The 17,113-nt window shown below is 39.0% G+C and overlaps 2 protein-coding genes across 2 annotated transcripts; both read right to left on the minus strand.

Annotated features, from left to right (window-relative positions):
• Positions 1–2,651: 2,651 nt before the first annotated feature.
• LOC103551590 (olfactory receptor 8B12-like) lies at positions 2,652–3,602 on the minus strand. Its single transcript, XM_008521114.2, has one exon. It carries the CDS (start codon positions 3,600–3,602, stop codon positions 2,652–2,654), a length of 951 nt encoding a protein of 316 aa, XP_008519336.2.
• An 11,003-nt stretch (positions 3,603–14,605) lies between these two features.
• On the minus strand, positions 14,606–15,550 carry LOC103551572 (olfactory receptor 8B12). Its single transcript, XM_070626672.1, has one exon. It carries the CDS (start codon positions 15,536–15,538, stop codon positions 14,606–14,608), a length of 933 nt encoding a protein of 310 aa, XP_070482773.1. The 5' UTR covers positions 15,539–15,550.
• Positions 15,551–17,113: the final 1,563 nt, after the last annotated feature.

Here is a 17,113-nt window from a genome sequence, read left to right on the forward strand (position 1 = left end):
AGCTCATGCAGAAGCTAGAGGAGGTGCTGAAACTGGATGAAGGAGTTCCAGCAGGGAGGGAACTAAGATTCATTAAGTGCCTGGGATTCAATTCTCTCAAAACCCCACAAAGTCAAGATCATTGTCTCTCTTTTAAAAATAGAGAAATTAATATTTAGAGATATTAAGTCACTTGCTTGGTCACACAACTACTAAACAACTGAGCCAGGATACAAAGCCAACTCCACTATATGACTCAAAATTGATGTTTCCTCAAAAGAGAAAATACACAAGTAGGACTTCGTCTGACTAAAGAGTTTCCACAAGGCAAGGGAAACCAGGATTGAAACAAAAAGACAACCCACCAAGTGAGGAAGAATATTTGTAAACCATCTATCCAACAAAGGGTTAATCTCCATAATATATAAAGAACTCACACAACTGAACAATAAAAAATCAAAGAATCTGATCAAAACATGGGCAGAGGATATGAACAGACATTTCTCCAAAGAAGATATACAGATGGCAAATAGGCACATGAAAACATGCTCAACATCACTGATCATCAGGAAAATGCAAATCAAAACTACACTTAGCTATCACCTTACACCTGTTAGAATGGCTATAATAACCAAGACAAAAAATAACAAATATTGGAGAGGTTGTGGAGAAAAGGGAACCCTCATATACTGCTGGTGGGAATGAAAACTGGTTCAGCCACTGTGGAAAACAGTATGGAGATTTCTCAAAAAACTAAAAATAGAAATAGCATATGACCCAGCTATCCCACTTCTGGGTATCTATCCAAAGAACTTGAAATCAGCAATTCAAAGAGACTTATGCACCCCTATGTTCGTTGCAGCATTATTCACAATAGCCAAGATGTGGAAGCAACCAAAGTGCCCATCAATTGATGAATGTGTGAAGAAGATGTGGTATACATATACAATGGAATACTACTCAGCCATAAAAAATGACAAAATCGCCCCATTCACAACAACGTGGATGGACCTAGAGGATATTATGTTAAGCGAAATAAGCCAGATAGAGAAAGACAAACACTGTATTATTCCACTCATATGTGGAAGATAAACAAACACATGGACAAAGAGAACTATTTAGTGGTTACCAGGGGGAAGAGGGGTGGAGGGTAGACACAAAGGGTGAAGGGGTGCACCTATATGGTGACTGTCAAATAATAACGTACAACTGAAATTTCACAATGTTGTAAACTATCATAACGTCAATAAAAAAATTTAAATGAGAAAAAATTGCTGTTTCCTCTTCTACCTACTAAATGTGGCCTATTCACCTCACCCACCTGACACACACCCCACCGTCTCCTGAACTCAGTTCTCTTTCACTATTCCATACTGACTAAAGCAAAATCTTCCCCTGATGTTCTCAGTTTTAAACTTTACCCTATTTGATCTGTGTCATACTAAAGGGCAAAACTAAACACTCATCCAAACTTCCCTCTTTCCCAAAGAAGAGAACCTTCCAAAAGAAAGGCTCATATATTAGTGTCTCCCCAGCACTTAACGTATTAGTCCTTTTCAAAAGAACCTTCATTTACTACTAATAATTCATTGAGATCAAAGTGTTCTGATGTAATCTATACCTCTCTTTACCCAATGTTGTGTATTTGTAGACCAGTCCTGAGGTGAATTATCCCTTACTCACATATACACGTGAGTCTGTGGAATTTGCAGTTCCTTAACATTTGATGGAAATTGCTTCCTCTAATATTCAACTGTTTGGTACTGCCTTGACAACTAACTAGAGCCTGTAAATTCTTTACTCCTCCTTTAGAACCTGCAGACCCTTAGGTGATTATCCTGAGACACAGATTTCTCCATTATAGCTAAAACCCCAAAACTATTCCTCTGAATAAAGCTCTAAATTATGACTTTCTTAGTCTTGAAATAATGTATGAAACATTCCACTCAGCATATTTATAATCCTTAAACCACCAGAAGTCCTAATTAACTAGGCTGGGTCCCTAGGGTTCCACACACAACCTCAGGAATTACCATGCTTTACCTGCTATTGGGACCTACATACACACCACAAAGACCCTGCAGTCTTAACACAGCACTCTTGTCTTTTGGCCAAGACCAACTTAAGAAAAGTTTTCATCTCCCATCCTCTTGACAAAAAATGTAATATTCAAAAATTATTAATGGAGAAGTTACATTAAATTGCTATAAATAGAATAAGACTTTAAACGCTAGATATTATACTTTCAAAATGAAATCTACAAGGGCAGCAATGAAGTAGGAAACATGGCATAAAGGAAAGCAAAGTAGAATGGAATTCAAGGGCCTGGATTCCAGTCCCAGTTGTGGCACTAGGTAGCTGCATAGCTCTGGATAACACATATATTTGTAAGTCTCCAATGTCTATTAAATGAGAAATTCAGATAAAATGATTTATAAGGCCCACTCAACATTAAATCACCTATGATTGTAGAAAAAAAATTGCATAAAATAATCTCGTAATAGTCAAGGTGGGTCAATGGATGGGGAATATAAAACTGCACTAAAAACTCATCCAACATAAAGAATTAAGATTCTCTTTCTATACAAGAGAGAAAAAAACCTAGAACTTGGATCCCTCATTGAAAACACACACACGAATAAACAAAGCATTGTATCATTGTATCTTCTTTCTCAAATACTACTTATTTCTCGAGAAAATATTTTTCTTCCCAAGGATTTCCTCAGTGCAGCTTTGACATCCTTGTTCCTCAAACTGTAGATCAATGGGTTTAACATGGGCACCACAATGGTATAGAACAGGGAGGACACTTTCCCTTGGTCAAGGGGCAAAATGGAAGGTGGTTTGAGATACATGAAAGCCCCAGAACCAAAGAAAAGACAGACCACAATTATGTGGGAGCTGCATGTACTGAAGGCTTTAGACCTACCCTCAGTGGAGTGAATGTGGAGAATGCTGCAGAGGATTAGACCATAAGAGATGAAGATAGTGACGATGGACATTCCAATGACAATGGTCACAAATATGAAGACCACCAGCTCGTTGATGTAAGTGCTGTTGCAGGAGACCTCAAGGAGAGGAAAGACATCACACATGAAGTGATTGACAAGGTTGTTGGCACAGAAGGTCAGACTTGCTACATTTTCAGTATGGGCCAATGCCCCTGAAAACCCCATCACATACACACCCAACACGAGGCGTAAACAGACCTCAGGAGACATGGTGACCGTGTACACCAATGGTTTACAGATGGCAACATAGCGGTCATAGGCCATTGCTGACAGGATGAAGGACTCAGAGACGGCAAAGAAGCATAAGAAAAAGAGTTGAGTCATACACTCTGCATGCAAGATAATGTTCTGCTTTGAGGCAAAACTCTTCAGCATTTGTGGGATGATGGTGGTGGAGTAACAGAAATCTATTAAGGAGAGGTTGAAGAGGAAAAAGTACATGGGAGTGTGCAGGCTAGAGTTCAACCCAATCAGCATTATGAGGCCCAAGTTCCCCACCACCATGACCATATAGAAACCTAGAAACAGGAAGAAGAGAGGTATCTGAAGTCCTGGCTTGTCTGTTAAGCCTAGTAGAATAAACTCTGTCACTGAAGAGTTCTTGGCTGCCATACTCCTGTGGAGATGGGGGGGGCGGGGGGGGCAGTCTGTAGGGATAAAAAAAGAGAACCACTTAGACAGAAAGAAACATCATGACCACCCTCCAAGTTTCCACCCCCCATTTTTAGAATGAAATCCACACAGAGAGATTTGAACTTTAGTATGGTAAGAAGGTTGTTACTTTTTGCTAGGGATCTATCTTCACAGCCCAAGTGACTTTCACTTCCAGAGAACAATATGAGACTAAACTGAGCCTCCAAAGCAAGAACTTGTGCTTAGAGAAAGGGATACCAAAAATGGATAGATGTCTTTAGATTTTTAAGGCAGTACATTTTCTATGTCCTTCTCTCTCCTACCTCTGCTTCAGCGAAACATGATCCTCTTCCCTGGAGAGATTCCTGATGGCCAAAGTCTCTGAGACTCTGCTCTGAGTTCCCACCTCTGGGTCACTGCTGTCAGAACAAGAAGGTTAGGTCACATTTCTACAAGACCTCTTAGCTCAAATGACTTTAGTTTAATGATAATTTTTTAAGCTAAAACATATTTAAGTGGTTACTATGAGAGGCTATGTACTAAGAGATATGTGATAATGTTATTGTTATCCCATTTTGCAAATGCGACAACTTAATTAGGAAACTAGCCCAAAGTCCCAAAACTACTGAGTTGCAGCCAGAAGGTGAACTTGGGCAGTCTCACTCTCATGGTTTGCACTTGTAACAACTATGTTACATGAGTGACCAGGGTCAAGCAGGCACTCACCTTCCTTTAGTTTAGAGCCATAATGCTATACTCTACTGTCTCTTGCCCAAAACTGTCCTGGGAAGCAAAGAGTCTTTCGTGAATAGAAAACACAGCTTTGAGCTCAGAACTCTCTCCTCCCAGTCCAGTCCAAAGGATCAGAACCTCTAACTTACCTTGTAACTCCTCTGCACAGAAGAACATGATTTCCAATTATTGATTTGCCCAAAAACCCATCCAGCTACAAGAAAGGAGACAGTGCCTCTTCCTGACCAGTAGATACAGGAGATTAAAGTGTTTTATTACAATTACAGATTCCAGTGGCCTGATTTTTACAACAGAGACTCCCCCATGACCACTTCCTCAGAGATTACTTTCCTAAACTAAGATGACATGTTTATTTATACCTTTAATATTGCTTTGCTTGGCTTTTAGAGACAATTCTTTCAACAAACATTTATCCAGTATTATTCAGAGAAAAATCATTGTGAAAAAAATTATTATCATTACCAGTTCTTCAATCCCCAAAAATGTACCTGGCACAGATCCCTTATACTGACTTCTGGCTGCCAAGATCCAAAGCACTGCACAAATATATCCTTAATTATCCTTCACAATAATGATATCCATTTAAAGGTAAGTCACTCACACAGACAACATGTTTCACAGCCCACATGCCTAGGTCTGTCACACTTCAGGTCCCTGAGTCACATTCACTCGACTAAATTTCCTCCTGAGGAGAGCTACCGAAATCCACAAAGCAGAGTTCTTGCCTATTGGATCTGACAAACTCTTCGAAAGTTGCAAATAAATATACAATGACTATAGTAAAAAGGAGTGCTTAGGTCAAGGAAAGATTGACACAAAGGATCACCTATTATAATTTAGGATAGGACATTAAATAATTTATTCACATTCAATTCATTCCAGGAATAAGTGCTCTGCTTCCAGTTCAGACAAGACATGAGAACTCTCTATATCTCCTCCCCTGTCTTCCCATGGAGTTTAACTTTAATGGGAACAGAAAAACTCTATCAGATAACTGCTCTCAACCTCTGCCAAGAACAATCTTTCTCTAAATTATGAACTAATCAAAATTCCCTTTATGGTCCCTGCCTTCTACCCTCTTTTCTTCGAGTACTTCTCTCTACTGACTTTCTAGCTTCTCAGTGCTCTCAAATTGAAGCCTAGCAGGTCAGATGCCCAGTGCAGGGACGCATCCAAATTTGTTCTTCCTCTTTGGTTTGATTTTGTCTTTTTCTGTCTTCTACTCTGCAACACCAACCTCTACCTTGACAAAAATTATCTATCCTAGATCTCAATCTCTCACATCTTTACTTACACGCTTTAACATCAAGACCACACACTCATAGTATTTTAGACCTGAAAAGACTCAGGAAATAATCAAATCAAGAATTTTCAAATATAGCTGAGCACCACAATTACCTAGCGTATTTATTAAAAAGAAGTTGTGGGCTCCACCCAGACTTTCTGAATCAGATTCTCTATGGATGCAAATACAGTAGCCGAATTTTTTTTATCTTCCCAAGTGATTCAAAAGCTGACAACTTATGGATTCACAAAAGTATTATTCACCCTCATCTTTCAGACAAAGACACTAATGAGATCCAAAGAAGTAAAGCCAATAGCCCAAGGTTACACATCTAGTTTAACTCTCCTGGTTTTCAGTCTCTCCTAGTCTCTGAGCCCATATGGCCTTCAGCTTGGCTCGAGTGCAAAGAACAAGCAATTAAAAAGTAAGCAAGCAGACTTTTGTTTTCAGGTGTAACGGAGTAACTGTGATCACACTTACCCTCTGACCGTAAACAACTATAAGACTGGAAAAAATATATGTGACTATTTGCAGGCTTTGGGAGGGAGAAAGAACAAGGATGAAATTCTTGAGAGAAAACAAGAAAATGAGGTAACTACCACATTCACCCTAACTTACTCCCTAAGGGCAATTTCCAAACCAAGAGTTATGAAGTGGAACCCAAGCAAATGACAGCAGTTGCTATTAGCGGAATAAAGAAAGATCAGTGTTCAGGGATGCTAAGACTGTTGGCTTTTGTAGGGCAAGGTATGAAAAGGAAGAAGCCAAAGAAAAGGACTTTCAGGCATCTGCATAAAGAACTCCCTTGAGTTCTTAACTTAATCTTAAATTTGATATGTGTATGGCAAGATTCCATAAGTCTAGGAGATGACAGCTGTGGGGGACTAAAAAGTGAACACAGATCACAGAGGAGTAGTTTGTAAGTATGCAAATTAATAGAGCCCTGTGAGACCATAATTATACATCCTGCTGGCCATGAAAGCCAGGTGACCTACAGGTGTCCATGGGTGACAGTCACAAAAATTGGTGCACCAGATGTGTGTATAAGCTTCTTCAGGAGACATTAGAGACCTGAAGCAAGGCAGAGTAAGCACACAAATATGGAACCCATCAGCCTCCATTCCTGAGAGCATTTAATTAGAACTCTATATGTGTGCCAAACCAGCCTGCCCCTGAGGCCGAAGCTCCAGGACAAGCAAATAGGCCTCTTTCACAGAAAGACTAGGAGTGCATTTCACCCTGCTAGGTGTGCCTTGACCTGAGGGTGGTAGCTGAACAAGAACTGACTCCCTGTTTGTTGCGATCCCACAAGACTCATGAATGCAACCTTCGCTGGCCCCTAGAACTGAGTGATCAAGGGGCGCCCTCTGGGCGGCAGACACAAAATTCAGGCAGCAGATGCAAAAACTGGGGCATCAGACAAGAGCACAACCTCCACTCTAGGAAACACTGGCACTTTGGAGTCCAGGAGAGGAAGAACACAAAGATCACACCCACCCTTCAATGTTTCTGCAGAGGATTACAGTTGACCCCTAGACATGTGTTTAATTAGAAGCCTGCCCTTCAAACCACAGCTATTAAGATAAGCTAATAGGCCTCTTTCACAGAAGGAATGGGCACCTCAGTCTGTTGCCTCTTAATGTGCCCTGCACATGGAAGCCAGTTAAGAGCTCTTTTTCTGTTGGTTACAATCCTGTGGGATCCATAAGTGTAAGCCCCATGGTCCACCAGAACCACTTGATCTTGAAGTGTCCCCTAGTAAGCAGCAGCAAAAATCAGAGCGCCAGACAAGGATACAAGCTCCCTTATGGGAGATACCAGCAAAGTGAAGTGAGGCAGAGGGAGAGCACAAAGATGCTACCCATTGGCAACCATCCCGAAAGAGTATTTCAGTAGGTCCCTAGAGGTATGTTAAATTAGATGTCTGCCCCCTTAGGCCAATGCCTTAAAACAAGTAAATAAGCCTCATTCATACAAAGTCTGGGTGCTTTTCAGTGAGTTGCCTCTGTGCTGGGCTCTGGGATGGGTGAGCCCGAGCACATGAGCCTTTTAATAACTGTTTCCCAATTTTCTATAGTCTTATGAGTGTCGTACACCCATTGGCTTTCAAAGCTAAATGTCTTAGGGGCTTCTCTCAAAGGTTCAGGTCTTAAAATATGGGGTGCCTAATGTGGGGTTCAAACCCTTCATTCCTCGGCAGAAGCTCGGTTTTTGAGCCCCCTCTGATTGTCAGCTGCCATGTGGTGGGTGGGGTTTATGGCAAGCTTGTGTCTCAGCCTTTCCTACTTGCTTCAATGTGAGTTTTTTCTCATTTACCCAATGTGTAGGAGATACTCAGCTAGTTTTGGGAGGAGGGGTGGGGTCTGAGGAAATTATTCCATGTGTAGCTCAGTGTGTCCATGACAGGAGGTAAGTTCAGGACTGTTCTACATCACCATCTTGAACCAGAACTCTTAACTAAATTTTGAATTTTGAACCAGCCTTCATAACTGGGATAAATCCACTTAGTCATGGTATATAATTCTTTTCACATATTGTTGGATTCTACTTTCTAATATTATCTGGAGGATTTTTGCATCTATGCAACAATATATTAAAAAGATTATACATCATGACCAAGTAGCATTTATTCCAGGGATGCAGGCATGGTTCAACATCTGCAAATCAATCAACGTGATACCCTACATTAACAAAATGGAGAATAAAAATCACATGATCACCTCAATAGATGCAGAGAAAACATTTGACAAGATACAGCATCCATTTATGATAAAAACTCTCAATAAATGAGTATAGAAGGAAGGTACCTCAACATGATAAAGGCCATATAAGTCAAACCCACAGCTAATATCATTCTCAATGGAGAAAGACTGAAAGCTAACCCTCTAAGAACAGGAACCAGACAAGGATGCCCACTTTCATCACTCTTATTTAACATTGTATTGGAAGTCTTAGCCAGAGAAGTCAGGCAAGAAAAAGAAACAAAAGGTATCCAAAAAAGTGAAACTGTTACTATTTGCAGATGACATGATTTTATATATATAGAAAATGCTAAATAATCCACTAAAAAACTTTTAGAAATAATAAATGAATACAGTCAAGTAGCAGGATACAAAATCAACATACAAAAATCAGTTGCGTTTCTATACACTAACAACAAAGTAGCAGAAAGAGAAATTAAGAATACAATCCCATTTACAAATGCAAAAAACATAATAAAATACCTAGGAATAAATTTAACCAAAGAGGTGAACGATCTGTACAATGAAAACTATGAAACCTTGGAGAAAGAAATTGAAGAAGACGCAAATGGAAAAATATTCTGTGGTCTTGGAATGGAAGAATTAACATAGTCAAAATGTCCATACTTCCTAAAGCAATCTACAGATTCAATGCAATCCCTATCAAAGTTCCAACAACAGTTTTCATAGAAATAGAACAAAGAATCCTAAAATTTATGTGGAGCAAAAGACCTTGAATAGCCAAAGAAATCCTGAGAAAAAAGAAAAAAACTGGAAGTAGCACACTCCCTGATTTCAAAATATACTACAAAGCTATAGTAAACAAAACAGCATGGTACTGGCACAAAAACAGACTCACAGATCAATGGAACAGAATTGAGAGGCCAGAAATAAACCCACGCATCTATGGACAGCTAATGTTCGACAAGGGAGCCAAGAACATACAATGGAGAAAAGAAAGTCTCTTCAATAAATGGTGTTGGGAAAACTGTACAATCACATGTAAAAGAATGAAAGTAGAACACTGTCTTACACCATACACAAAAATTTGCTCAAAATGGAGTAAAGACTTGAATTTAAGTCCTGTAAACATTAAACTTGTAGAAGAAAAGATAGGAAGTATGCTCTTCCACATCAGTCTTAGCAGCATATCATCAGGTACCATGTCTGAGAGGGCAAGGGAAACAATAGAAAAAATAAGCAAGCGGGACTACATCAAACTAAAAAGCTTCTGCACAGCAAAGGAAATCATCAACAAAACGAAAAGACAACCTAACAACTGGGAGAAGGCATTTGCACATTATATATCTAATAAGGGGTTAATATCCAAAATATGCAAAGAATTCATACATCTCAACAACAAAAAAACTAAAAATCCAATCAGAAAACAGGCAAAAGATTTGAACACACATTGCTCCAAAGAAGATATACAGATGGCACATGAAAATATGTTCAACATCATTAACTATCAGGGAAATACAAATCAAAACTACAACAAGATATCACCTTACTCCCGTCAGCATTGCTATAATTAACAAGACCGGAAACAATAAGTGTTGGAGAGGATATGGAGACAAGGGAATCCTCATACACTGCTGGTGGGAGTGCAAACTGGTGCAACCACCATGGAAAACAGTATGGAGATTTCTCAAAAAATTAAAAATAGATCTACCATATAATCCAGCTATTCCACTGCTGAGTATTTATCCAAAGAACATGAAAACATGAATGCATAAAGATACACGCACCCTTATGTTCACTGCAGTATTATTCACAATAGCCACGACTTGGAAGCAACCTAGGTGCCCATAAAGGAACCAATGGATAAAGAAGATCTGGTATATATACACAATGGAATACTTCTCAGCTATAAGAAACAATGAAATCCGGCCATTTGTGACAAAACGGATGGACCTTGAGGGTATTATGCTAACTGAAATGTCGGAGGGAGAAAGTCAAATATCATATTATCTCACTCATAAGTATAAGATAAAAACAACGACAAGCACATATAAACAGAGATTGGATTGGTGGTTACGAAAGGGGAAAGAGAGAGTTAGAAAGAAGAAAGGGGTGATAAGGCACATGTGTGTGGTGATGGATTGTAATTAGTCTTTGGGTGGTGAACACGTTGTAATCTGCACAGAAATAAAAATATATAACGATGTACACCTGAAAAAAAGTAAATGGACATTAAATCAAACTGATTTTGATACAGGCGAAAAAGATGAATAGTTTATGAACCATCAGCTACAATCAGTTTGAGTGGTCATGGCCTCATAGTGACCAAAGACCAGTGGTACAAAATTGCAGTGATCATTAATGACAAGCAGAATGGAAAAGCCAAGTCTCTGACGTCACATAGGTGATGATATTATTCTCTGTCACAAAGCTCATCATGATTTTAGAAGAAATGATAGAAGAATAGAAGAAACCTATGAAGGAAACGCTAAAGATTAAAAAGTATTTGAATGTGTCGAAGTTAGAATTAATCCCAGAAGGATGAGCAAAGAACAAAGAAAGACAAAGGGCTGGAGCTCTGATACGCCTATCAATTTAGCAAAAATATATCTGAGAAAAGAATAATTAAACAGTACATTTCTAAATAACAAATAGGTCCAATAAGAAGAAATCATACAGAAAATTGGAAATATTTTGAACTGAAAAAAAATGAAAATAAAATAAGAATCTCTCCCGAGAAAATAATCAGAACTCTATACAAAAAGTTTAACACAAACTTATAATCATAGCATTATTTATAGTAATAAAACATTGGAGATGACATAATTTTATTTTCGACAATTGGAAAAAGCTTGAATAAAATATGGCATAACTACATAATGAAACCCATGAAAAAGTATAATTAAAAAAATATTAATGACAAACAAAAACCTCACATTATAATGTTAAAAAAACATTTTGTAGCATTGATTATAGAGTATGATCCCACTGAAAAGAAAATTTCATACTTCAGATGAGATTCTCCTTTCCTGATCTCTGGAAGATAGACTGCATCCATTAGCTATTGCTGTATAACAACCTCACAAAATCTCATGGCGTTTAACAATGAATTATTTATTCCTCACATGTCTATAAGTTGATTGTGATGGTTCATCTTGTCTGGGCACTGGTGGGTGTCTCTGCTTCAATAACTGTTCCTCATGTGTTCATCATGAGAAGCAGTTAGAAGCAGCAGCAGTTACCTAGCAAAAGCTTTCTCGAGGCAATGGCAGAAACACAAGAAGGCAAGCCCCAGCATATAAACACATCCCATGCACCTGCTTATATCATATCTGCTAATATCCTATTAGCCCAGATGGAACAAATGGCAAAAAGACCATCAATGGAGCAGGAAAATATAGCCTACTTCTATGAGACCATGGCAAGTGTATGGATGCATACTACTATTAGGTGAGTGATAAATTCTGACCAATCATGAAAACTACCACACCAAAGTACAGGTAATCTTTTTTCTTCATATATTTCTTATATTCCAAATTTGCAACAATAAGTAGAAGTTGCTTCAAGAATCAGAAAAAGGGAAACTATGCACCTCATTTATTAAAATAAATAAATAAACATGTTTAAAATAGTGTCCTGGTTTACAAATACCTGCCACCCTGACATTCTCAGCTCTGAAGGGCTCTGACCTCATCACTGCATCAACCAGAGATGGAGGTGTGCAACCATGGAGCGAGGACAGAATATCAGAAGACCAAAATGTTACTCTGTGGCTACAGGGTTTGGACCGATAGTGACCTTTCAAAGGCCAAGGAGGCCTCTGCTCTCTGTCCTCTTCTCACAAACTCTCATACCTTTTCCCATGCCTATTCTATGATAGACTCCTCTTCTTTTTACCTCTGAAAAGTTCTCTGTCCCATCCACTTCTCAGCTGTTTCTATTGAAAAAATCATTCTTAAATACCATTTTATAATACTTTAAAACAAGAAGAGGCACTAGACATATATATACATATATGAGATATATGTTTGAATATAAGAGAATTCATAAGGAATCAGCAAGAATTGTTGCATCAAGTATCAAGAATGGAATGCCTAGATGGGAGCCGGACATGTTTTTGCTGTATAATCTCCACTTATATTGCTTAATTTTTTACCATGTGCAAATATTACCTAGTAAAAAAAATATTTTAATATATTTTAATAAAATTTAATATACTTTTTAAGTGAAAGAGAAGAGTCCATTTTCTCATGACTAAGCAGAGTTCTAGGAAGGTGAATTGATTTGCGTCAGGTCATACAAAAGCTAGAGCAGGTGCTGAAACTGGGTGAAGGAGTTCCAACGGGGAAGGAACTAAGATTCATTAAGTGCCTGGTATTCAATTCTCTCAAAAACCCTCCAAAATCAAAATCACTGTCTCTGTATTAAAAATAGAGAAATTAATATTTAGAGACATTAAGTCATTTGCTCAAATCACACAACTAATAACAACTGAGCCAGGATAACCAACTCCACTGTACACCTCACAACTGCTGTTTCCTCTACTACCTACTGAATGTGGCCTATTCACCTCACCCACCTGACACACACCCACAGTTCTCCTGAACTCAGTTCTCTTTACCTATTCCATACTGACTAAAGCAAATCTTCCCCCGACACTCTCGGTTTTGTAGCTTCACCCTCTTTGATCTGTGTGATACTAAAGGGAAAAACTAAACCCTCATCTAAACTTCCCTCCTTCCCAAAGAAAAGAACCTTCCCAAAGAAAAGCTCCTAAGTCAAAGCGTCTGCCCAGCACTTAACATAGTAGTGCTTTTCCAAAGAAACTTCCTTTATTACTAAGTCATCGAGATCAAAGTGCTCTGATATGATCTATACCTCTCTCTACCCAATGTTACGGATTTCTTTGTCTTCCTTTCTTTTTTTTTCAGTTGTGGATTCATAACCTTGTCCTGCAGTGAATTACCCTTTCCCACATATGCCTGTATGAGAAGATCAGTGGAATCTGCAGTCCTTAAAATTCAATGAATTGCTTCTGCTGATAATCAGCTGCTTGGTGCTGCCTTGATAACTAACTAGATCCCCCAAATTATTTACTCCTCCTTTAGAACTTACAGACCCTTAAATGATTATCCTGAGCCACAGATTTCTTCATCATAGCTAAAACAAACAAACCAACCTGTAGAAAAAAGCTCTAAATTCTTACATCTTAGATTTGAAATAATGAATGAAATTTTCCACTCGGTATCTTTATAACCTTAAAACTATAGAAGCCATAATACACTAAGCTGGGTCCCTAGGGGTCTGTACATGACCTCAGGAATTACCATGCTTTACCTGCTATTAGGAGCCACATACTTGCCACCCACACTCTTAATTTGCCTTGCTTCTCATTTGGCCAAGATCAACTTAAGAAAATTTTTCGGGGCCGGCTCCGTGGCCCAGTGGTTAAGTTCGCGCACTCTGCAGCGGCAGCCCAGGGTTCGGATCCTGGGCACCAACATGGCACCGCTCGCCAGGCCACATTGAGGCGGTGTCCCACATCCCACAACTAGAAGGACCTGCAACTAATAAAGCAGAAAAAAAAAAAAAGATTGGCAACAGTTGTTAGCCCAGGTGCTAATCCTTAAAAAAAAAAATGAAGATTGGAAACAGTTCTTAGCCTAGGTGCTAATCTTTAAAAAAAAAGAAAGAAAATTTTTCACCTCCTATCCTCGTGAAAGAAAAGTGTAATATTCAAAAGTTATTCATTGAGAAGTTACATTAATTTACTATAAATAGAATCAGATTTTAATATGCTAGTGTACTGTACTTTCAAAATGAAATCTGCAAGGGCAGCAATGAAGCAAGAAAACATGGCATAAAGGAAAGAGAAGTACATTGGAATTCAAGTGTCTGGATTCCAGTCCCAGTTGTGGCATCACGTAATTGTGTGACCCAGGAAAACATATACAATATTTCTAAGTCTCCAGTGTCTGTTAAATGAGGAAGTTATATAAAATGATTTATAAGGCCTGTTCAAGATTAAATGACCAATGATTGTAGGAAACTTTGGATAAAATAATCTTAGAATAGTCAAGGTAGGTCAAGAAACAGGGAAAATAGACCTGCACTAAACACTAATACAAACATAAAGACATAAAATTCTCTTCCTATAAGAGAGAAAAAACCTGGAACCTGGACCCCTCATTGAAAACACTAATAAACAAAGCATTGCATCTTTCTCAAATTTTATTCCTTTCTCAAGAAAATATTTTTCTTCCCAAGGTTTTCCTCAGTGCAACTTTGACATCCTTGTTCCTCAAACTATAGATCAATGGGTTTAACATGGGCACCACAATGGTATAGAACAGAGAGAACACTTTTCCTTGGTCAAGGGGCAAAATGGAAGGTGGTTTGAGATACACGAAGGCCCCAGAACCAAAGAAAAGAGAAACCACAATTATGTGGGAGCCACACGTACTGAAAGCTTTGGACCTTCCCTCAGTGGAGTGAATGTGGAGAATGCTGGAGAGTATTAGGCCATAAGAGATAAAGATGGTGACAATGGGCATTCCAATGTCAATGGTCACAAATATGAAGACGACCAGTATATGCACATAAGTGCTGTTGCAGGAGAGCTCAAGGAGAGGAAAGATGTCACACATGAAATGATTGACAAGGTTGTCAGCACAGAAGGTCAGACTTGCTATGCTTCCCGTATGGGCCAAGGCCCCTGAAAATCCCATCACGTATACACCCAACACTAGACGTAAACAGACCTGAGGAGACATGGTGACTGTGTACACCAGTGGTTTACAGATGGCAACATAGCGGTCATATGCCATCGCTGACAAGATGAAGGACTCAGAGATGACAAGGAAGCAGAAGAAAAAGAGTTGAGTCACACACCCTGCATGCAAGATAATATTCTGCTTTGAGACAAAACTCTTCAGCATTTTGGGGGTAATGGTGGTGGAGTAACAGAAATCTATTAAGGAGAGGTTGAAGAGGAAAAAGTACATGGGGGTGTGCAGGTGAGAGTTCAACCCAATCAGTGTTATCAAGGTCAGGTTCCCCACCACTGTGACCATGTAGAAACCTAGAAACAAGAAGAAGAGAGGTATCTGGAGTCCAGGCTGGTCTGTTAATCCTGCGAGGATAAACTCTGTCACAGAAGAGTTCTCAGCTGCCATTCTCCTCTTGAGACGAACATAGGAGGGGCAGTCTATGGGGACAAGAAAAGAAAACCACTTAGAAAGAAAGAAACACCACCACCACCATCTGAGTATACACCCACAATTTTTGACAATGGAATCCACACAGAGAGATTTGAACTTTGGTATGATAAGAAGGTTGTTACTGTTTGCTGTGGATCAATCTTCACAGCCCAAGTGGCTTTCTCTTCCAGAGAACAATGTGAGGCTAAACTTTGCCTCCAGCATGAAAACTAGTGCTTCTAGAGAAAGGATTCAAAAATAAGATAGATGTCTCTAGATTTTTGTCAGCACATTTTCTATGTCCTTCTCTTTCTTGCCTCTGATTCACTGGCTGAAAGCTGGGCCTCTTCCCTGGAGAGAGTCCTGACTGGCAGAAGCCACTGAGACTCTGCCTAGAACTTCTACCTTGGGTTACTGCTGTCAGATCAAGAAGGTGAAGTCACATTTTTCCAAGATCTTTTAGCTCAAGTGGCTTTAGGTTAAATGACCAATTTTTTTAACTAACACTTATTTAAGTGGTTACTATGAGAGGCTGTGTACTAAGAGCTGTGTGACAATATTATTGTTATCCCATTTTGCAAATGCAACAGCTTAATTAGGAAACTAGCCCAAAGTCCCAAAATAACTGAGTGGCAGCCAGAAAGTGAACTTAGGCAGTCTGACTCTCATGGTTTGCACTTGTAACAACTATGTTACACCACTGCCCAGGGTCAAGCAGGCACTCACCTTCCTTTAGTTTAGAGCCATAATGCTATACTCTACTATCTCATGTCCACAACTGTCCTGGAAAGGAAAGTGACCATAGTGAATAGAAAAAGGCAGCTTTGAGCTCAGAACTCTCTCCTCCCAGTCAGAATCAAAGGATCAGAACCTCTAATTTATCTTGTAGCCCCTTCTGCAAAGAAGAGCATGATTTCCAATTGTCACTTTGTCCAAAAGCCCCTCCAGATACAAGGAAGGAGAAAGATCCTTTCCTCACCAGTGGATACAGGAGATTAAAGTGTTTTATTGGGATTACAGATCTCAGGGGGCTGATTACTAAAAGACAGACTCCATCAAGACCATTTCCTCAGAGATTCCTTTCCCAAAGGAAGAAGAAATGCTTGTTTATACCTTCAGTAGTGTTTGGTTTGGCTTTTAGAGACAAACTCTCTCAACAAACATTTATCCAGTACTATTAAGAGAAAAATCATTGTGAAAAAAATTATTAACATTACAATTCCAATAATGTACGTGACACAGATCCCTTATACTGACTTCTGGCTGCCAAGATCTGTTAAAAGCACTGAACAAATACATCCTTATTTATTCCTCACAATGATATCCATTTAAAGGTAAGGCCCTGACAGAAACAATATGTTTTAAAGCCCACATACCTAGGTCTGTCTAACTCCATGCCCCTGAATCATAATTACTGCACTACATTTCCTCCTAATGTGAGTTACTGAAATCCACAAAGCAAGATTCTTGCCTACTGGATCTGATAAACTCTTTGAAAGTTACAAATAAATATACAATGACTATAGTAAAAAGAAGTCCTTAGGTCAAGGA

The sequence above is a fragment of the Equus przewalskii genome, chromosome 6 (assembly GCF_037783145.1).
Source record: "Equus przewalskii isolate Varuska chromosome 6, EquPr2, whole genome shotgun sequence".
Lineage (NCBI taxonomy): Eukaryota > Metazoa > Chordata > Mammalia > Perissodactyla > Equidae > Equus > Equus przewalskii.